The 22,731-nt window shown below is 33.7% G+C and overlaps 1 protein-coding gene across 5 annotated transcripts in view; it reads right to left on the bottom strand.

The window, feature by feature from the left end:
* The window catches only part of CFAP54 (cilia and flagella associated protein 54), a 104,116-nt gene that overhangs the window by 33,640 nt on the left and 47,745 nt on the right, over positions 1 to 22,731 (bottom strand). For 3 of the 5 annotated variants that reach the window (XM_003640365.6, XM_040672120.2, XM_040672127.2), the window contains 20 exons: positions 21,420 to 21,554; positions 19,956 to 20,052; positions 18,483 to 18,572; positions 17,356 to 17,482; positions 16,399 to 16,510; positions 15,307 to 15,455; positions 14,350 to 14,580; positions 13,795 to 13,928; positions 13,173 to 13,354; positions 12,248 to 12,475; positions 11,807 to 12,030; positions 11,573 to 11,708; positions 9,818 to 9,932; positions 8,643 to 8,795; positions 7,928 to 8,122; positions 7,139 to 7,226; positions 6,510 to 6,716; positions 4,840 to 4,906; positions 2,388 to 2,570; positions 488 to 574 (listed from right to left, as the gene is read on the bottom strand). In XM_003640365.6, the coding sequence (XP_003640413.3) occupies positions 488 to 574; positions 2,388 to 2,570; positions 4,840 to 4,906; positions 6,510 to 6,716; positions 7,139 to 7,226; positions 7,928 to 8,122; positions 8,643 to 8,795; positions 9,818 to 9,932; positions 11,573 to 11,708; positions 11,807 to 12,030; positions 12,248 to 12,475; positions 13,173 to 13,354; positions 13,795 to 13,928; positions 14,350 to 14,580; positions 15,307 to 15,455; positions 16,399 to 16,510; positions 17,356 to 17,482; positions 18,483 to 18,572; positions 19,956 to 20,052; positions 21,420 to 21,554 (2,940 nt within the window). The remainder of the gene's footprint in view (positions 1 to 487; positions 575 to 2,387; positions 2,571 to 4,839; positions 4,907 to 6,509; positions 6,717 to 7,138; positions 7,227 to 7,927; positions 8,123 to 8,642; positions 8,796 to 9,817; positions 9,933 to 11,572; positions 11,709 to 11,806; positions 12,031 to 12,247; positions 12,476 to 13,172; positions 13,355 to 13,794; positions 13,929 to 14,349; positions 14,581 to 15,306; positions 15,456 to 16,398; positions 16,511 to 17,355; positions 17,483 to 18,482; positions 18,573 to 19,955; positions 20,053 to 21,419; positions 21,555 to 22,731) is intronic. The other 2 variants (XM_040672104.2, XM_040672111.2) reach the window with 2 other exon arrangements.

The raw sequence follows: 22,731 nt of genomic DNA, 5'->3' as shown, positions 1-22,731 counted from the left end.
ACTGAAGATAAAACATGAAACAATGAGTATGGATTTAAGAGGGAAAAATCTTATATCTTTAATGTTAATATCTGCTAAATTGAAAGTAGAAAAATGATGGAACTATTTAGCACTTGCTGTAAGTCATCAATAATATAATTTTCTACATAACTCTACATCCTACAAAAAATGAGAATATAAATATTATTCATTTAGAAAGTATTCCTATTCTGCAATCTGTTTTATTAAGAAATACTGAGGATCAGCTCACAGAATCACAGAATGGCCCAGGTTGGAAGGGACCTCAAGAGTCATGAATCTCCAACCCCCCAACCACAGACAGGGGCACCAACTTCCACATTTAATACTAGCCCAGCTCCACTTTAAAGTACAATTTTTCACAGTAATTGTATATGAAGACATATTAAATCAACTATATTTAACAAGGAAGTGAAAAGTTTATTTCAATTACAATGTGCCATGAGAAAAATAAAACTTCTCTGATTACCTTGAAGATTCTTCCTTCAATGCATTTAGCGGGGTCCTTACAAATCTCAGAAATGAAGTATTGGTATAATGTGAACAGAGGTAAAATCTGTAGGAAAACATTAGGTCATCTAGTAATAAATGGTATAGAGGGTTCAATTACAGAAATGTGTATCACAATTATATATCACAAATACATTGCTAATAAAGCAGTACTGCTTTCATTGCCATATGCCAGGATGTCACCACTATTTCCCTTATGCTGTATGAAAGATGAAGATTTTACAAAGTTTTTCAGCTGGCTAAATGCCACCCCTAATTATTTAGCACTATGTTACATGGGATTTGCAAAATGCAATGTAAAGTTTCTCCAAAACTTCAGGTTTGTATTTTGTTTTGTTTTTTTTTTTCGATACTGTTGGTGAGTAAACCTACTGGGAAGATATTGATATAAGGGTTTTCTAGAACTGTCTGCATTTTGATGCCACAGTTGTTTCCATAGAAGCAACAAAATGATGGAATGCTGTGAGCTTTAGAATATAAACACTATGGTGCCCAGAAATTGTCTAGGTGAAAAGATATCAATTGTAAAATAAACTAGATGATGAGGAGGCTTTTTGACCAATTCATTACTGTTCAATTAAATGCTTTTGTGGGGAAAAACTACATGAATGTTCAAAAAAACTTTCCAGTAAGCACACACTGTATAAAAGCCTTCAGAAAAGACAAATCGTAACAGCCTCGTTACTTTCTTGTGAAATGTGCCTCTATTTTTTCATAGAATAGCTTCAGAATTTGGATAACAAGAGCTCCAGGCAAACATTTTAATTGTACCCATATTGTTTCTAACTGAAATTTGTAGTGCTTCTACAAAATTAGTCTTTGAAGTCTTTTTTTTCTTTTTTAATAAAACTTTAATATTGATATATTATGATTTATGTCAAATAATCTCAGTGCTCATCATCCAAAACATTCCTTCACATTAAGCATTCAGTGGAAATGAAGCTCTCATCCTGCTGAACTTGTTATTGCTTTGACTATAATCTATGGCCTGGATCTATAATCTGCCCGTGCAAGCGCAAAAAGAATGAAAAATGCAAGCAGGCAAATAAAGTACCGCTGCCTCCAGACCTGTTCCTTGGTCTCCCTTGATCTCCCATACTGAAGGCACGTTAGACAAAGATCACTTACAAAGTGAGCTCTGGTAAAGAAAGGTGGAAAGAATCATCAACCAGAGACAAAACAGACACTTCTCCTGAAGTTCCAGAAGAAGTCAATCCAATGGTTTGCTGGCAAAAAGGAGTAACATGTTGTCACCTCACCTCCTCTCTAACTTCTCCTCCATCTCCACATCCAAATTTGTCCTGCTAGCCACACAATCTTATCCCCTCATACTGACTCTGCCACTTGCAGGACCTTTATCTGAGTGGATTCAGCTCATTAAAACAGCAGCAAGCTATCTATCTATCTATATTATTGTTTTGCTTCAAAGGTTTTCTTTTCCCAGCTGGGAGTTGACTTATAAAGGTATCAAATTGTCTGACAAGGTGTAAGAAAATCTGTTGGAGCATAGAGGTGCAATTAGGAACAGATACAGAACCACCCCTTTTCAGTACTAGTAAGCAACACAACCTATTTATTCCACTGGATGGCACTGCATCCTTCAAAGAAGTTAGATTAAACCAGAAGAGGTCAGTCACTAAATGAAGGCAATGGCCACATGATCAACATAAGAAGGAAAGTGTAAAAGCAGTCTGTACAGTGTAATAACAGAACGTGAGAAAGTTGTCATAGAACCTAATGCAGAGATATTTTACTAGAGCTTCCATGGTTTGTCATAAATACATCCTATAATGTAATAAAATGTCATAAATGTTACAAAATGATAAATAAATAAATAAATGTTATTAGATGATACTTACTGTTAAATTTTGTTTCGCACAATGCAGTTCAAACATAAGGAAATTCAGACTTGCAACTACGGTGGAGATATCAGCTCTGTAGCGATCAGAGAACAAGTCAATTCCAGGAATAAGCATTTGTGTTTCATACTGTGCGAAGTCACAGTCAGATGTGGGATGTGGAAGAGAGGCCCTAAACAGACTCTGAAAGAAAAAGCAATGAACTACATATAAACAGAAGTACAGTCATTAGGTGACGCACTAAGAATCTCTAACTCTCGAGACTCAGAAATGACTTCATAAATGAAACAAAGTCAGTGACAAAGTATCCAGTTGTTTCAGGATGAAAACATGAAAAATATATTTTTTAAAATGATTACTGATTTCTATGTGAACCTGATGAAGAAAAAAAAAAAAACCAAGGAGGCTGTAGTTTATGGACAGCATTCAGTGGCACAAGCAGAAACAAAAAACTGATCTAGGTGCAGAAAAATCATCATGAAAGATTCCTTAGCAAGTACTCCCCAGGCAATGAGAAATCTTCCTAAAGGGCCAATGGCATTTCTCTCAGATTCCAAGTGAAAGCATCCCAAATAAATCTTTTGAAGTACTGGAAAAAAACTAGTAAGTCGCTAGGAGTTCTTAAAGACTACTTTGATAATGCTTAGGATAAGATTCTGATCGGCACACTGCAATAATACAGTGATGTATTCAAACATCTCCATAGCCTAGGAAAATACCAAGGAAAAATTCACTGCAATGAGTTTGGAGAAATATTCCATCTCTTTACACAGATGTTTCATGGCAAAATCCTTTTCTTCCTCTTTTTTTTTTTTTTTTAAGTCCAGTTAGAGGCTGGTTAAACCTTTGACATATTGTATTTAAAGTCATTCTGAATAAAATGTACTTCTAATTATATATAATAGGACATTTCCTCTAAAATGCTTAAATTAAGTTAACTATGCACTGTTATCTTTCTGAATTAATAAGCACCCTGCATACTATAAAAACTGTAGGAAGCAGGCTCCACTTTGCCACTACCTCTGTGCCATATAACCTGACCAGTGTATACTAACCAAAGCCTACTTCAGCCTTTATCTAGGTCTAAATGTCCAAATCAGCTTACGTGATATAACTTAAACATTCATCTCTGTGAAGGGAGGATCATTAACATTGTCTCTGATGTTGGATATTCCTTTCCAATTGTGTTTATCGTGTCATAGTTAGCAAATATATGCTAGACAGACATACTCAGATCTCAGATATTAATAAGCCTGAAGTCAATACCAGAGGTGGAATTTAAATAAGGTTTAAAAGAGCTTTCCACATCACAGAACAAATTATGGACTTGAACTTGGCAAAGTTCAGTAACTGACCATATTTTTCAAGACTCTCACTCTGCAAGGTGCTCCTATCTCAATTAATATCAGTCTCAATTTAGCCAAGTCACAGTTATTTCTACCATTATATAGCTGTAGCAAACTATTACTACTATTTTTGTCAAAAGGAGAAATCAAAATTGTTCAGCTTTGTACCACCTGCAATTAACAGAGCTTGAAGCTAACCATAATTCTCCTTATACCTTTGTTTCTTCCACTTGTTCTCCCTTTGCTGAAATTAACAAGGTTTTAAATATGACCTAGAATAGGTCACACAGTCACAATCACAGCTGGCATGAGATGATGTTAGAAAATGGCATTGGTTTGCTTCTGTAGAGGCCAACTAACTTCCTGTTGCTGCATTGAGATGGGTTAGCATTGAGCCCAGTGGTGTCTGACTGACAGAATACCTGCAATTATTTTTTCCAATATCACTTCAATTACTGATGCCTTAAAGTCTCATTTTAGAAGTAAAATGAAACACTCCTACTTCCTCCATAGTTTGTTCTGAAAGTCTGCAAACTTAATTTTAATAAGCCTACTTTCTTAGTAAATGAAATTAAATCATTTTGACTACACACTACTTCCAGTGCAAATTTCTTTTGTATTAGTAATATAAAAAAATAATTTTCAATGCTGAAAAATACAAAAAAAAAAATCTCTTTCTAAAGAGTCTGTTCTCCTGTTTGAAAATGTATGACAATCTTTGAAGACTTTATACAATGTACATCAGCTCAATGACTGAGTATCCTGTTGATACTATCCACCTCTTCTTGAGCAAAACACTTCAAGAGAAAAAAAATACATATTTGACTGCCAAATACTTTAGTCATCTTCACTTTTCAATATTTCTTTATTTCTTGGAGAGACCCATGTCTTACTGAAGTGATAATTTTTAGGCTTTAGAATTGGAATATTGTTAAAAACAGAGAATAAATACATCTAATGTGCATAAATTGCCAGTTACCTCTGATCTCCAGTGTTCTGTTACAATCAGAATAAGAAAAGAAATATTATAATAGGACGTTATTGAGATTTAAATATTAGAAGCAATTTGTGGTCTTTGTGAATTCTAACTGAAATTGTATCCTTACCTTAAAGAGTATAGCAGAAAACTGGCAGTATCTAGTTCTTAATCTCACATTAGATGTTGTTATATACCTAAAGTACAACAAATAATAAAAGATATGAATGTGTCCATCAATATTTATTGCTCTTTTTATTTAAACCCTTTCTATTTAAACCCTTTTTTTAATGTAGTATTATAATAATGGTACTAACACAATCTAGATGTTTTCCATCTTGGAAAACAGCTGCCTCTTCTGTAGATAGGTGCTCAGCCATGTCATGCAAAGAAAGAATCGTTTGACCAAAGGCATACCTAAATAAAAGGAGTTGTCTAGATTCCTTTTAAAGTTATGGAAGAAAAATATGCGATTTAAGAGCAAAATTAATCTCATTCCAAACTAGAAAGATAAAGCATGTTTATAAGGTGTATTTATTTCCATAAGGGAAGCCTAGCACACATGGACTTTCACATGGTAGCTGCTCGCTTAGATTAAATGAAACCCATACTACCTCACCAGTTTTAAACAACCATGGTAGCAGGGTATTGCTGTGATCTATAATATTCAAAATCTTTAATACAATACTGGAGTCCTCTAATATGCATTTTACAGTTATAATAAGTTATTATAGAAAGAGCAACTTAAGGATGACTAACAGCCCAATGCGCGTCTGAGAAAAGCCCTTCCTAAGGGAGAAGCTGAGAGGATACTCCATCCAGACCCCTACCAGGATTTGGAATGGATATAGTAGAAGTAAAGGCATAGTATAAAGTGCAGCACACATGTACCACAAGAACCTTAAGAAGTAGCTCAGGATTAGGTCGTGCTGTGAGCCTGAGGCTGCATCACAGCTCAGAATTAGAAGAGTGCAAAGGTGGTTTAGAATCCATGTGAACTCACTCCTTTTCATAGGAGTAATAATTCTGAGCTGTACAATGCCATTTCATGCTGAAATACCTATGTTAATGCTGTCAAAAGTACTTTGGTTTACATATATTTTACAGTGCTATCACTAGGACCTGTTTGCCAGCCTATACAGTTCACTTAGATAAAGCTCCGCCTTTTCATGGGAATAACATTTCTAAGGTCACTTGGAACTGGCTTAAATACTTCTAAGTTTTAAATTTTGTACATTTTATATAATACATAATATATTGAGGAACAGCTCAGAGTTACATCTGTAGTGTTTTACCAGCAGCCAAGCAGTACTGGACTGAAATGTTTATTGATGGCAGACTTTCATACAGTAACTCAAATTTTATTTAGTTGTAATTCACCAGAAAATGAGTACTTTAGGCAGCAAATCTGTCCTAAGGATACATTAATATTTAATACGTGCAATGACTTGGGGGATGTGATATTTCAATTGAAAATCAATAAGACTGTGAAATCCTTGCACTTATGACTCTTTATCATTTTGTTTTATTTCCAAGATCTCTCCATATAAAATACAGCTGCAATTATGATCAAAGATGAGCACTACAGGAAAGGGAACAAACACCATTCTCCAAAAGAGCAACTTTCTTTCTGAAAGGAAAATTATTTTCTTCTTTTGTTGAGTCTTCTTTATAGCAGCTCTTTAGTATTTTAAATTAATTTCAAGTTGCCCAACGTCCTGGATGAGCAGTTCTTTTAAAATATGGAAGAAATATATACACCTATATAGATATTTATAAATATAATAATAGAATACTTACTGAGCTATCTTAGCTACTAAAACTGCTGCATGCAAACATCCCCAAATTCCAGCCTGAGAAAGAAATTTCTGACAAATATCAGTAGATCTTCCAACTGCAAAGCACTCCGTAGCATTTTTTGGAAAGCCTAACTCTTGCCAGGTGTTAAGAATATCATCAGTGTTGAGTGTTTCATCAAGGGCTTGACACCAATATTTAAAAGCAGCTCTGTAACACATAAAAAAAATTACTCATCATATCGCTGACATTTTCTAAAGCGGAAGATAAGGCTAGATTCATATTACCTCCAGTGACCAAGTTAGAACTAATTCTGATTAGGTCAAAAACAGAAATACAGTTTTGACAAGAAGTCAGCATGTTCATTTGGACATTTACTAAGATTAAATTGACACGAGATAAATGTTACTTCCTAAATACACATAGCGATGCTTAATCTTACAATTAGTCAGCAAAGAAAGATAAACCATTGCCAGAGAAAAATCCCACAGAATATAGCTAGTAGTGAGATAGATGAAAGAAGTGATACAGATCTCAAAACAGCACAGGAACTTACCAGACAGTTCGTGTGAGCAAGAATGACAATTTTAAAAAATGAATCTATGCTCTTTTTTAATCCAAGAATTCCGTACCTTTTGTTTCCAGCATAAAAGTGAAGATTTCCGAGTTCATGTAGAGCCTGAACTTTGAGGTCTCTCTGGTTGTTTACTTCAAGAATTTCTGTTATCCATTATATAATGAAGTAGAAAAAAATATCATCACATCATTAAGTCAGTTATTGAATCGAACAAATTTTGCCTCAGCATGTAATTCATTGCATGTTTTTAAGATATGTTTTTAAGATTTATTAAGCTTGTATATTTTGTCTTCAAATGTAAAATTTCTTATTTCTACTAAATTTAAAAACTAGATTACTACATATTTACAGATCTGTTTACCTAAACTGTCATATTTTTGTTTTCTTAGACTGGGAAAACATTCTCAAGCTGAGCTGTAAATACTTGAGTAAAGCCTTATTAGAAAGTAATATACACACAAAATGACATGTTCTCATATTCAAATGTAAAGAACACAAAATATCTGTTTCCTAGGGAAAAAAAATATATATATATACATATAAAATGACTCCCTTGAACATGACAGATTTTTAATTTGGGATCAATCAGCATGACACCACAGAAGTAATACTTTTTCATATGAAAAGATACTGTAGAAGTGACGAGCAATGAATGCTTTGTTTTGGAGCTAATGTACATTTTTAGAATTAAGAGAGAAGCTTTTGTATTTCTGTAGACCATTTTCCACACAGTTATAGCTGTCTGACAGAGGAAAATAACACTGGAATAAACAGATAATGAGCCCAAATAGGTAGAAAGGTGATAAATGTTAGCCGTAAACAGAAATTTATAAAAAGTAATTACCAATTGTTTGTTCATAGGAAGAGACAATTAATGAAAGCTGTGACTGTGGTATTGGTTTCCTCTCAATGCTACTGGAGAAATTAAATTTTTCTTGAGAAAGGTCACTTGGTGTTGGTAGAAACGCCAATTCGGCTCCCACATTAAATTCTAGCCTTCTATCTGGAGAGATTTGACTGATTGTTCTTCCAACAACTTCTAGATCAGAAAAGCAATTTATATGAACAGTTCAGTAAAGTATTGTACTATTTCTAGCACCAAGAATATTTCCATGTCGCATTATTCAAAGAAATATATGATTCCTTTGTGCCCTCTTTTAATCTAGTTTCCTATGTTCTGATTCTGTCAGTGTGTCTTCTAATCAAGCTCATTGGTCATAACTCATTGGGGAGCACATCAAAATGAAAACGCAGGGCCACGCAGAGAAAATAAGCTTGATAAGAGCTGCCAGTCAGTCCTCCAATGGAGGTTTGACAACAGAAAGACAAGTTACATATTGTATGAGAAAAATTTTTATCATCCAACTGAGAGGCACAAGTCATATGAAATCCAGCTTAAAATCTGCATTTGAAGAATTTCATGCATAATATTATATGTTAGTTCTGACTCTCAATAATGATTATAATTCATTTTTTAAAGAACCCTCTTCTGCTCTGTAATATTTTAACTGCAAACACACTTCACTGCTGAGTGAGAAACACTTCAACAAAATACTCACCTTGTGTGTATGCAAGAAAAAGTGAAAGCAGTTTTCTGCTGTGTTTCAATGCTCTGCTGTGATATTTAGATTTTTTTAGACTTTCTCTAAAACATTGCAGTGCATCCTTTACATCAAGAGGCACATAAACTATGGGTTTAGCTTGACTGCCATCTAAAAGAAATTAACAATTACGGAGAATAATTTTGCTATATATAAACATATATTTTTAGGAAAGCAACCCGTACATGCACTTGTATTCCACAAACTAACACCAAAACTACCTTGTAATTGTCACTTTTGTTTCCTGTCAGATTATGAATTAAAGCAAAATACTAACAATCAGGAACAACACTTCTGAGCATTTGTGTCTTTTTCAGTGTTAAATTTTAATTGTCACATGACACCTACATTCCATGAATTCCATCTGTCTTAAGCATGCATCTGCTGATATCTCTTTGGACTCTGATGTTTTTAGTATGGGAACAAATATTTATTTACAACTGCTGGTCCTACTTACTACAATTCCTGTAGCTTCTACCTATTGAACCTGTCAGCTGGCATGCTCTCTCCATTGCATGCATAATATTATCTACTCTGCAGCATTATTTACCATTTAATGACTTTCTTCCATTGAATTGCACGCAAAACCTTCTGTGCAATGTCCAGACATCTCTAGCATGAGGAACTATGTTTTACAAACTTACATCAGCAATTAAAACATTTTAATCCTGACTGGAAATAACAACTTTACATGTAAAAAAGGTGTTCTGTCACTTCATACTTTATCTCAGTTTTTGTATTAGTTCTACCAATACCAGTGAAGGTTCACATTAACTTCTGGGTATATTGCGTGGTACTCAAAAACACCCTCAGAAAACTGAGCAAAGACCACCAAGCTTACTCAGCATCCTGTGGCCATCTACTGCTGGACAACAAATGCTCTTCTCTGCTTTCAGATGCAGTCCGATCATATTTGGAAAGATCTTCACAGCATTATTATCCAATCAAAATATCAACAATAATAATTTAAAGACTAAACTGAACTTATATTCAAAGAAACATATTATAGGAACAATGGAAGGCCTACAGTAAGAAGGGAAATAAAAAACACAATATCCAGGAGGATTTTTTTTTAAAAAAAAAAAAAGGTTTTTGGAGAAAACACAACTCATGATATTGAAATGTGCTCTGACCTGCATAATCATTTTTCATCTCAGGACAGAAAAAGCAGCCTGGAAAGACCAGTATACTAGCAGAACGGGCAACAGGTAGCTGTAGATTCTGCCCTATGTAGTCTCTGCAGCTCAACTAAAAAACAAGTTTTATTTCATAATCATTGAACAATATTTAGAAAAAAAAAAAGATAAATGTTTCATGTCTACAGTTAAACATCTAAATTGTCATACAACACAAAATTAAAGAGGACTAACTTACAAAAACACTAATGACTCATTACTAGTATCCAGGTTAATAAGGGGTAAAATATTCACAATATTTAAACAGATATATCATGTAAGTGTGAAATTTTATATCTCAGATTTTATATCTTTAGGGATCGGAGTTGGAAAATATAAACAATTCATATTAATGAATTAAACTTGCACTTCATATGGTGTTTGCCATAATCATAAGCAAGCTATTGATATTCAGCAAACATTCTACCTTTCTTAATGTGAACAAATGCATGTTTGCAAATAACCTAGAAGTGTATGTATGCCTGAAGAGCACACTGCCTCCAAAGAACAATGTCATCCTGAGGAAGGATACCCCGAATAACTCTAAGCAAATAACAGCAGTCTAACCCTGTGAGAAAGGCAAACTTCCATAAAAGCGTATTTCGCTTTTATACTGGGCTAATCTAGCATTTAGTTGTGTTGATGTAGCCACATCACTTCAGGAAAGAACAAATCAATTCAGAGCTAGTTCCAGTCTCCCTGAATAGCATGGCAAAATGTAGCCATACTCTCTTAATTTTTAACTTGATCCTGTCTTTTTTGAGCACTCCTTATTTACTATTAAAGGACATTAGCCTTCATTCTGTAAATTAAGACGTTTTCATAACTATGATTGCTTTTCCACACTGCTCAGATCACAGTGGTGTGATCAGAGAATCATAAAATATCCTCAGCTCCCTTTGCAAGCCCTGAGTGCCTTCTGAATGCCTTGCAGGTATTATGCAGAAGTTGTCTCTAGGCAAGGCAGTGGATCCTGAACCCAAAACAAATTCAGAACTATGCCTAGCTGGATTTCCAAACCCCACTTTCCCCTTCTCCTTTGTGTCCTGTGTTTATTTTTGTTAATAGAAATATATCAAAAATATAAATCATGCAACTTCTTAAAAATAGAGTTAAAAAACCCCTTATTTTCAATAGGTAATCCCACAAAAAAAATGGAAATAAGGATATCAGTTTAGTAAACATAGAAAGCTGTGTCTTCTAGTGAAAGGCACTTGCTGAGCAGCTGGGTTTGTTTGTTTGTTTGTTTGTTATAATAAATTATTGCATGTTTTTTCTTGGTGTTGTCAATGCTTGGGATAACTTCATGTGGTTAATTTAAAAGCAGCATTCCAATGTGGAAAGAAAGCAATTTCTTTGTATTTACTTTTAATTAATCAGAAAGATTATGCAACATCCAAATAAATGTTTTCCAGTTAAAAGAGCAGCATCAAGAACTAACATGAAATTAGACTTAGGCTTATGATATGGAATGAGTACATAATGCATGGAAGAAATGTTCTCTGGGTCAGCAAGTCCAGACCTCTGCTGTTGTGGGAATCGTATCATGAAAGCCCTCTCATGCACTTCAATCAGTTATGTTCATTAATTTCTTATTTTAATTTTCTATTCGTGAGCATTATGGAAAACCATATTAATCTAATCAGCAAACATACTTTTCTATATTTAATTGGCATTAACACTTAGTACCCAAAAAAGAAATCTGTGGTTCACCTTATTTGCATTATCAGATAGATATTTTGTGAAATTAGATTCATGACTGCCAGGGCCCCCGAATTGCTGTATCCTCTCCAGTAGTTGCCTCTGAGCATACACCAGCAATGGACTCACTTGTTCTGTATATCTCTCGCTGAAAGAAAAAGCAAAGAATAGTAATTAATCAAAATAATAGTATGTCTAAATGTATAATGCTGCTTTTTAGTTTTTGTCAGAGTTGGTGTAACTTACTGTGTAAATACATTAAACTGTAAAGCTATGTGTACCAGTGCTTCCCATTTCTTCATTTGATACAAAAATTCTAATGTTTTAAGAATCAGATTACATATCCATTTCAAGTCAACCACATTCACATCATCCAAGGGAGACTGTGGATGGAGATTTGAACCACCATTCTCATCAGTGATACCTCCTAAGCAACTGGGAATGCAGAAATCTCCTTCAGGCTCCACAATCTACAGCAAAAAAAAAAAAAAAAAAAAACATTATTCTACCTGTTACTGTCAAAAATGTTTTCAGGAGAAATCAAACTATAAAGATTAGAAAATATTGTGCTTGCCTATAAACATTTAACAGAAAATAACTTGGAGATGTGAGAATATAAAAAAGAGTAAGAAAATTGTCTCTACAAAAGGCATGATAATAAAAGGTACATCGTCTTCATATTTTTACCTTAAGAGAATTGCTTGCTTGTAGTTCAGTTATCATATCAATAATCATGTCCGATGCCAAATAAAATGGCAACCAAACTGTGTTCCTAAGAAACTCCCTGGTAATGGGAAATGCATCCTTCTGGGAATGGGAACGGTTAGAAATAGATTGTGATTCTTGAGTATAGTTCCACAGTTCTCTGCATGCATTTTGAAGCAACGTCCAGTGGCCTCCACGGTGAGCAAGAACCTATGCATATCATTCAGAATTATACTTTGGAAATACAGAAACGAAAAGCTTTATTTTTTCACTGCAGAGCCTAGGCAGGATTAATCTTTCAAAATTACACTCAACAACTCATCCTTAATAATAGATTCTTTCTCAGAATTTCAGTTTATATAAGGCATTGCAAAAATTCAATTTGGGAATTTTTCATGAAAGCACTAATTAATAATAGCATTTAATTGTTGCTTCTGGTGTGAGAATAAGAAAACAAATTAATTCATATCACCTAAAAATGTATTTTTTACTTTGTTTTATGAAGGTTTATGGGAAGACTAGTCAGCCTACTTTTCCTTTCAGTCACTGGTCTTTCTTTTTATACTAGCGAGGTACCCACTCTGACCTATAAAGAGAAAAGTAAGTCCACAAGTATTTGAGAAAGATTTAACAAACATGAAAGGGAAAGTTACAAAGACTCAATTAAAAAAAACAAAAAACACATACACATTATTATATATTTGATTGGGATAAATTAGGATAGGTAATACCTCTAACATTTGATACACTGTACTGCACATCTTGCAGAAGATGAGAAATCATTGCTTTTTCCCCCTCAAAAAAATTTTTGAAGTGTCTTAGGATTCTTTTACATGTAAAAAGTAGTAAGTTTTGTAATGCAGTATTTAGTAGAAAAAAAAAATTTTAGTAAGAAAATATATCTTACCGCTGCTCTTCTTAAATGTAGGAAGATTTTTGTAAAATGGTCCAATAAAATGGTATATGATGGAAACTGCCTGCATTCTTTGGGAGAAAGTGAGATGGATATTTCCATATCATTTGTCATTTGAGTTTGAGGAGTATCTCTTCCCCACAATTTAGTGCTGTGCTGAGAAGATCTATCTGTATCTGAAGACAGAAAGTTCAATAGTGAGTGAAAGTTCTCAAAAACACAAGAAAGAAAATATTATCAGACAGCTAGGATTTTTGTGCCAGCTAAATAGTTAAGTGTTAGGAAACGCCAAAGTTAGGGTTATCATATTTATAAGGTTATGATATTTAAAATATAAGATGCTTTTACTTAAGAGGAAGACGAAGCAGAAAGCACAATAATGTGTACCAGCTAGTTTTCATCCTCAAAGCCAAAACACAACTAATCCTAGAAGTTACCAAAGTCAAGGAAGAAATCACCATTTGGCAAGCTCACAAGAACCTTTCTGAAACCAAAGTCTCTTAAAAGGAGAAATTAGGAAGAAGGGTTTTTTAAAAAAAAAAAATCTGTGGGATGTTTAGAATTGTTTCATTATTTATTCTTCACCAACTATCATGCATCCATTAGCAGTTCTTACATGTTTGTTTTTTGGTCAGTTCTGAAGGTGACTTCAGAGGATTTGATGTTCTTCTGTTATTCTCCACAGCTTCTCTCACCACTACAGTTCCAGAATTATTTAATGAGAATATTTCAGGATCTAGAATATTGTAACTGCAGAATGGAAGAAAAGAGAATTAAAATAATAATAATAATACAAAAGAATTTTTATATAAGCACACACAAAATTCAGTTTCTCAAAAGTGAGTTTTCATTGTTTTTTATCTGCTTTAGCAACCAGATGAACAACAGCTGAAAGGTACAAACAACCAAAAAACACTGCAGTCTAGTACATTCCAAAACTTTCAGAAGACATAAAACCTGACCAGTCAAGTAAGCAGTCAAAAATGTTCATGCCACCTGTCATATAATTGAAGTCAAGAAGTGTTAAACTGTAAATTCCTTTGTATGTGGAAGATGAATTGTGCATAAGGCAAGCTGACTGATGATACTATTATTCAAATCTATTTTCACTAATGGCAATAATACAATAACCAACATTAATAGCAAACATTGATAACTCAGTAAGATATACCTGTCCTGATGATGGAAACCACAAATTCCGATGTTATATTGTTCTTCTAGTTTCTTTTTAAATAAGTTGTAGTGTGCATTCGCCAGATAAATATTCATCTGGGACTTCCAAGGCATCTCTTCAAGACATATTTGATGAAACTTCTTTCGGTTTAAGTAATTACTCACAGCTGGTTTCAGCAGTACCACTAAGGTGTTATGAGCTACTTTTTGTAACTCTTCCTTATGTTTCCTAAAATAAATTTTAAAAAGCAGTAGCAAAAAATGAAACTGGGTTTTCTCAAAGATCTAGAATTCCAAAGCATGATAAAGATACACAGAAGTATACCGTTACATACCCACAGACTTGTATTTAATTGAGAAGTCACATTTCTAGCAAAATGATCTTTGCTTCAGTCAAGAAAATCAATTCTGCTTTTCATCTTAAGGGAGTTTAGCACACACTAAACCTACATTCAGTAAGATATTTGTTTTAGTACTTAGAGTAAGTTTAGCTCTATGTCTGAATTTACTTACAGTTCAATCATTCAAACAGATTATAATACAAAATGCAGTGTGTGCTTCACATAGCCTGCTCAGGAGATGGAGGATCTACTATTTTACTATAAATTTGGATCATTCTTTTTATTGCTTTGTTTTAGTAGCTAACCATCCTCAATTTGAAGAAAGCATTCCATTTCAAATGTGGATGCTTGGATTGAATTTCCAGTCACAGATTTTTTCAGTTGTTGTTTCTCTGCCAGACCAAACAATTCTGCATGACCTGCTATTTTCTCTTTATGAAGATGCATAATGATACTGTAGCCAAATCACATCTCAGTTTTTTGTCTTTATTTGATAAACTATAAACAAATCTCTTTAACATCCCAAAATATTTTTCTGCCTGTTTTTAGCCTTGTTATGTTTCTTTTTTTTTTTTTTTTTCTGTAAACAAATCTGACAGTTTATATTCATTTACCTCTGTGCTTCTGGTGATTTCATTATGTTTGGATGTTTCATAAAATACTGTCTAAGAGTCTGCCTTTTTCTAGTAGGACTCGGGGTTTCTTTTCCTTTTTTCTTCAAAGCTGGTGCTTTCTGCTTCTTTACAGGTGAGGTCTTCGTACTCTTTGAAAAAATATTCTATGACAATCTTAAATAAAATTCAAATATTTATACCTATATTATCAATTACTTGAGGTATACAGCAGTTTGGCTTATGCAGTAATGGAACAGAACAGAAAATAAATTATCAAATTGCTTTTCAAAATATGGCAGGAAAAGAATACTCAGTATTTCTGAAAATGCTACAGTTTTTCTGTAAGAGATGCATCAAATACTGATGTTAAGATCCAGACAGGTCTCCAAATTTTCTCTCACATGCCACTGTTTTCTATCTCAAAAATAATGTGAGTTTTTGTGCTGTTTTGGTTTTTTTTTCTATTATAAATAGTAAATAGTAAAAAGTAAAAATCTGTAATGCAAAAACAGACAGAAGCCTTTACTTCATCTATCTGAGATGCTAGCAGCATTACAGCATCACTAGAGGGTTATGAGGGAAAAACCTCTTCCTCAAAAATAATACAAATCCATTAGGATTTATCTTACCTTGGAATAAAAGCAAAAAAAAAATGTCTTTTAAAAAATTCTAAACAAAACACCATTGAATGTCTGCAGAGGGAGTTAATAATGAACAGCTACTTATAAAATGTACAACACACTGCACAAAAAGAAAAAGCCAAAACTGATCTCTCTTTCTTAATGTGATGGTACCCAAGTCATTTCATATCATTTGTTTTTCTAAAATGGGAAGATTAAAGCTTTCATTGATTTGGGAATTCAGTTCTCTGACTGAAATGCCTCACAACAGTTGGTCTTTCAGAGAAATCCAATGTGAACTTTTCTTCCTGTGCAGAGGTTTACTGAGGGCTAGAGTCTGTATCTCAAATTTTAGCAATTATGCATGTCTCCATCTGTATTTTTTATAAGACAGCTTTTAAAACAATATATTTGTGCCTATGGCACTGCCGCCAAGTAAAGAGAAACGTGACTCTTTAGAAATAAAATTCACCTTCTGGAACTCCTTAACTCCTACAGTGTACTTCTTGGTGCCCTCAGGCTCACTGGGAGAACTTGTTTTTTGTCTTGGAGTTTCACTGATACCAAGAATGTGGTTGTTCCTCCTGACAAATAATAATGATAAAATTATCATCATCATGTTAAACTCCTTTGATATTTAAAGGGTTATCTTTGGGAGCAGGTAAGGCACATGCAATTCATAATTCACTAGAATTTGTAAATTCATCAGCTTTCCTTTCTTCCTATTCAGAAAGAGAGAGTGCTCACCGCCAAAATTCATTATACAAATCTGAATTGATAGTTAGCAACTATCTCACTTTACTAACATCCAGCTATGGACAACTGATAAGAAACTTCTTATATCCAGTCCTTCAATCCTTTTGATTTTTTGTAATAGAAATTCCTGTTCCCTACAACATGTGAGGGCTGCTCTAGAAGTAACACCTCATACTGTATTACTTTGACCCACAATATCAGAGGCAGATGTTGGTGGTATGGCAGCAGAGATTGAACCTTCCCACCAATATTCCGTGAAATTTTGCTGCTGTGCAACAGATGGCAGCAGAGAGGCAGCGTGACAGGGTGGCGTCTGATACGGAAGTGTGTATGAATGAAAGCTGTGCCATTGAATTCCTCCATGCTTGCTGAATGTTTATGACGCAAATACTGGATGTAAGCACACAGGAAGTTGTATTGAATGGGCAACATTTTTGCAGCAACAATGCCATCGTAGTAGTGGGTCAAAACAGTTAAACAGTGGGTCACCTCCACCAGATTGTTATGAGTGTGGCATGCAGACTCTTGTTCATTGCTAGTGAAAATGCACAGCTAATAGGGATGGTTATGTTGAAAAAGAGTGTATTGTAGCCAAGAATTTGTCCTATCAAATAGTTATTCTGCTCTTCACATCTGTAATATCTGTAATAATTTAACTACAACGGAGACCTACCTTTTCAAGAAAGTTTGCACATTTTCTGCCCATTCCAGAACACTGTGAAATTTCTCTTCATTCAGGATTTTGTGCAAAACTTGAATAAAGAACTCAAGAAAACGTGATTTATTTCTGAATTTCATCACTGCAATACAGTAATAAAGAACTTTTTTTTTTCTGATATGATATAATAGGTTTCTGAATTCAGCTTTAATTATAGCTGTTCATCTCTCACAGCACACTTTTATGTTATGTTGAAGACTGATGAAGAAAAGGCATACTGATACTGAAGTTAGATAAGACATGATACACAGTAGCCATTGTTAAATACTTATTTTAGTGGCTGGGCACGCAGAATCACAATTTCACTGTATTTACATTTCTAGAACGGCAAGCATTCTAGGGACTGATAAAGCAGTTTTGGAACTATTTTTATATTACACAGTGCATACTACAAAAGCATAAAATAATAATATTTAATATGTCCAAGTGTATACTTGCCTGAAATTGCAAGAAAAAAAGGAAAAAAAAAACCACAATAAAGCAAGGATAAACAAAGTAAAAGCATGCTACTCACACAGACTGTTCTCTTCAGTGACAGCCACATTAGTGTAGAAACATTACAGTATTTTAAAAAATTGTATTGGCAAAAGCCGTACCAGAAACTTAAATATTTCTTCAAAACCACAAGAGTATGCACCTTTTGAGAATTCCTCCTTCAGCAAGTAAATTCAGTGTGGAAATGAAGTATACCAATTCTAAAAGATCATTCCATAGTAACAAAAAAAAAAAAAAAGAAAGAAAACTTGGCACAAGTTTAAAAAATGAGCTCATTTGCTCATTTTCAGGTTGATTAGAAAAGAAATACTATTCAAATTATTTTAAATTTAGTATTTTCTGTATTAAATATATAAATACTTAAGTATTTTAGTTTTTTAGTATTTAAGTTTTAAGTATTCCTCACATTTCTAAATGTGACCATATTAAAGATTCTTTAAGCTATGTTTTAATTGATTCTAAATATATGAAAATAAAAGATGAAAAGGTTTCTAAGAGTTTATTCTAAGCAGTAAAAAGACTGTTTTCTTGGAAACTATCTAAAGAAAGCAAGCCTTTACAACTAAAATAGATGTCAATTATCCTACCTTCTCGATACGCAGTGTTTGATGTCCAACATGAAATTATAGGGTAGAGGAACAAAGGATCTTCCTGTCCTGCAAGCTTTGATCCACGAGCTACATCAATAAACAAATAAAATCCATTATGACAAGTAGTGACAGTGTTCAATAGAAATTGTACATGGAATCATAACTGAAGACCAGCAAAATCCTTCTTTGGTATACTTTGCTTTTAAATCTCTCACTGTCACCTAGGGAGAAATTCAGAAGTTTGCTATCCTCTTCTAATATAAGCATCTGTGCTGCTTGGGCATTAAGAGCTTATAGATGTGACTGATGAACTTCCAGCTATTACACTAATGAGTAAATGTCTGGAGTTCACCACAAGTCTTACAAAGGTCCATATATATCATCTATGGAGATCACTTGTGCAGTAAGAAAATGTCCAGACATTATTTTTAAAGATGTGTAGCATGAACTTAACACATGATGCTATTAGTGACTAGCACACTTATGCACTTATTTGCAAGTTCCATGGTTGAAAAAGATGAATGTAGCTAGTCCCTGAAAAAAGTGGGGTTAAAAATGGACTCTGGAACAACCATCTGAGATAGTGGATCAGTAATTGCATCCTCCAGTGGCAACAGTCTGTTGCATGCAAATAGTGTGAAATCAAATACAACAGACAAGAAGATAAGCAGATTTTTACTTGTTATTTTTAGGTCAAGCCACAGCCTATGTTAGTATTCTCTCCTATTTGACAAGTTCAACAAGATAGTACTTCAAATAAGCATTTTAACAAAGTAAAGTAATTCCCAAAAAACTTTAAATAGGAAAACATCTGAAATTTCACAGTGTAAAATTGCAATGTGTGTGAAACATTGTTTTCCTCCATTTTCTACAGAAGATGCAGATTCAGCTCTTCTTCATTTTTCTCTTAGGCTACCATCAATGGAATAGTAAGTATTGATTGATTTTAAGGATATCCTACAGAAAAGCTTTTGCCGATATTTCTTTTCAACAGCATGCCCTACAAGCACGCTCTTTTTTCTAAATCACCTATACATATTTGTAAGGATGGCTGTAAGCTTTGTTATTTGTTATGCATAGTCTCACCAGAAGGTTCTTGTATTGATTGGTATAAAATTATCCTATTTTAGCAACAGAGCAGACTTCAGCAGTCAAGTATTTGTCAGTTAATGAAAACTCGTTCTTCTCTAACTGATAAACCCATTAGTTTAACTTTCTATTAAGTAAGAATGGAAGATCACTGTGTTAAATAATCAATGTAATTTTCAGTTAACTTACAGAATTCATTCATCCTGTTACTTGTCCTGCAGGAATGCAGGCATCAGTGTCAGTAGCACAAACAGAAGGATCAGTGCACGGAGGAACAGAAGTTTTGCATCATGGTTTTTATCCTGTTTGTTACAGAAGTGCTTCCTCTTCTAAGGCTTAAGCACATATACACAGAGAAGGTGGATGACAAAGTGCACCCACCTGGTTGCGTCAGTCTTAGGAGATTTGATTCAAGAGCACTTAGATTTTCTGTTGCTTTTTCCATTGCAGCTAAATGGGATGTCTTTGCAGAAATGTTCTGAAATATCAAATAATCAGCTTTTTAAAGAAGTAGCTTTTACCTAACTAAAAAGAGCACATCAACAGTGGAATTTAGATTTGATTCCAAATCTTCTAATTTTTTATCTGGTGATTTAACAAATATTGTCCTCTTTTTCAATTGAGCTAAAATTGAGGTTCATATCATTTTTAGTATGGCTCCAAAATCTTGGCCATGATTTATTCTTGATGGTTTCCCAAGGGAGTCAGTAGATATGTTCTGCCACGAAAAAAATTGTGCAAACTCTCACATGCTACCAGCTACTACAAAAACATATTAGGACAGACTTTTTGACAAGATATGTTGCTTTCCAGAAAAGTAATACTCTTTTGTAGATTCTTTACTTACTTCCTCAAGAAACAAAGTTCTTCTTATTTTCATTTCAGTGAAAATATAATTTTTAGTTAGTTCTATTTATCTCAAGGTATTATATTATTCCCTTGAACTTAGATAGCTTTCTCTTTTTTTTTTAATATGAATCTGAGCGCAGCCAGCACAAATTCAGCAATAATGGAGGAAATTTGTCCTGGATCCTACCAATGTCCTACAATATATTTTTTTTTCCAGAAATCCACCCCTGTAAACTGATTGACTTGCTGCTCCTCTCCTCAATTTATCTCTTTTCATGCTCTCAGAGCTTCTTTTCTTCCTGCTTCATTATTCCTACTTTCTTATATCTTTTTCAAATCTCCTCACTAGTAAAATCTGTCAGGAAAGTATATAGAATCAGCACTTTATCCTAAGTTGTAGGAAACTTTGCAACCTACTCCATCTCTTCATAATTTATGTATAGAGGTCTTTGAGGTTTAAAGTTTTTCCTTCATTTAGTTTTTTTTTTTTTATTCTACACATTCCCAAGTTACTATCCTACTTGAAACTGAATCTACTATCCTACTAGATTCAGTTTCAAGTGGCTGCTACACAAAATGAGAAGCTATTTCTACACTGTTCATGACACTTTTGATTTTCCTGTCCTACAGATTTTTTTTCCTGCCCAATAAAGCATTTCTTTTCGGGCAGAAACCATATGTGTAGATCAGTTAAGGATGTTGGTACTGATATCTGATCTTATGGCTCTGAACAGTGTTATTGCTAACTCCTCTCCAGTTTAACTAAACGGGACCTTGTACCTACTGCAGTCTGCAACTGGTCCTAACAGATGGCTACAAAAAGAAGCTTCTCAGCTGTCTGTATTCCTACTCTTCAACAGTCCTAGTAGGAGCTCCTACTTTACAACAAAACTCCTATTCCATACAATCTAAACAGAAGGTTAATAAATATGGTCATCAAAATAAAAGAATGGCATATTGAGATAAAAGAAAAAAAATGAATATCAGAGTAGTTACCTTAATTTTGTGTGTTTCTTCAGTTTCTGTAGCTCCTGGCTGGCCAGTTGCGGTTGTTTGTGAGGAATCCAACAAATTTTTCCCATAGTTAATAATAATTACTGCTAGTTCATATTCTTTCCATGAACGTAGAACCTATTAAGGAATCATCAGTTACATTTTTTTGTTTTGCGTAACACGTTTAGTTATTATCTACTTACAGTTGACAAAACGTATGAATATTATAAATAGACATTAAGTACTCAATACTTAGGCTTCCTTTAAGAAAACAACAGAACTATAGACCTGTAAAACACATGGAATTACATATAATCTGTCTTTGTGTTCTACTTCTGCTTACCCATGGACTGTTCCTCAAAGAATAGAAATACTTAACTAGAAGTACCTATAGCAGTGCTTGACATTCTCCCTGTTCTCAGGCAGTACTGCTATCAAAGAATATAAAAGGTAACTACATTATCCTCATTTACCTCTCTGGTATCAAGTGCACACTTGAAAATCTCAACTGTACTGGTAAAACTTATTTAATAAAATAGAGTGGTGAAATTTATTTTGAAAAATATGAAGTTTGTAACTGAACATTATGAGTTATGGTTTTTAGGTGTTTCCATCTCCCCCATTTAGAGTTTTAAAGGTCAAGTCATTCCACTATATGCACTGTAATTTCAAATTAAGATATTTGCCTTTGAAATAGAAAATAATTGTACATAGCCTGACTGGAATTCAACAGAAAACTTTATAAAATGGAATAATTAGAAACTTTTGCAATTAGCTTGTTCTGTTTGCTGTTCTGCATGCTATTCTGTCTCAATGCTGTCTCTAAGGAAAAAAATCTGCAGTACCAACAGAAAATCATTTAACTTAGGAATTCAACAACAAACAAGCACTATATTAAGATTCCAAGAAAATGATCTGATCTTGAAGGAATCAAGGTAACTAGTCTTCTAAAATATGTTGACCCTGGTAGGAAAAAATAAAAATAAAAAAAATTTTGGGGAGTGATAATAGATGAATAGAAAAAGTCACAAGGAAATATCTATAGATAATTTTATTATTTCAGCTGTCTTAAAGATTGGAGTTACTTAAGAGTATAAGTATTGTACTTGTTGAGAACAGATTTTACTGTAACAGAAGCATCTTCGCTGGTATAACACTTATCAGTCATGGAATATTGTCTTCACTAAATCGGGATATTCAGGACATTTAAATAATATATATTTGTTCAACTTATTAACTAAAGCCTAGCCAGAATACTATACATACACTGAAACAACAGACAGTGGGCTTTGAAATTCCTGAAAAGTTGTTGAAA

The sequence above is a fragment of the Gallus gallus genome, chromosome 1, assembly GCF_016699485.2.
Source record: "Gallus gallus isolate bGalGal1 chromosome 1, bGalGal1.mat.broiler.GRCg7b, whole genome shotgun sequence".
NCBI classification, from domain to species: domain Eukaryota; kingdom Metazoa; phylum Chordata; class Aves; order Galliformes; family Phasianidae; genus Gallus; species Gallus gallus.
This window is presented reverse-complemented; position numbering and strand designations above follow the sequence as displayed.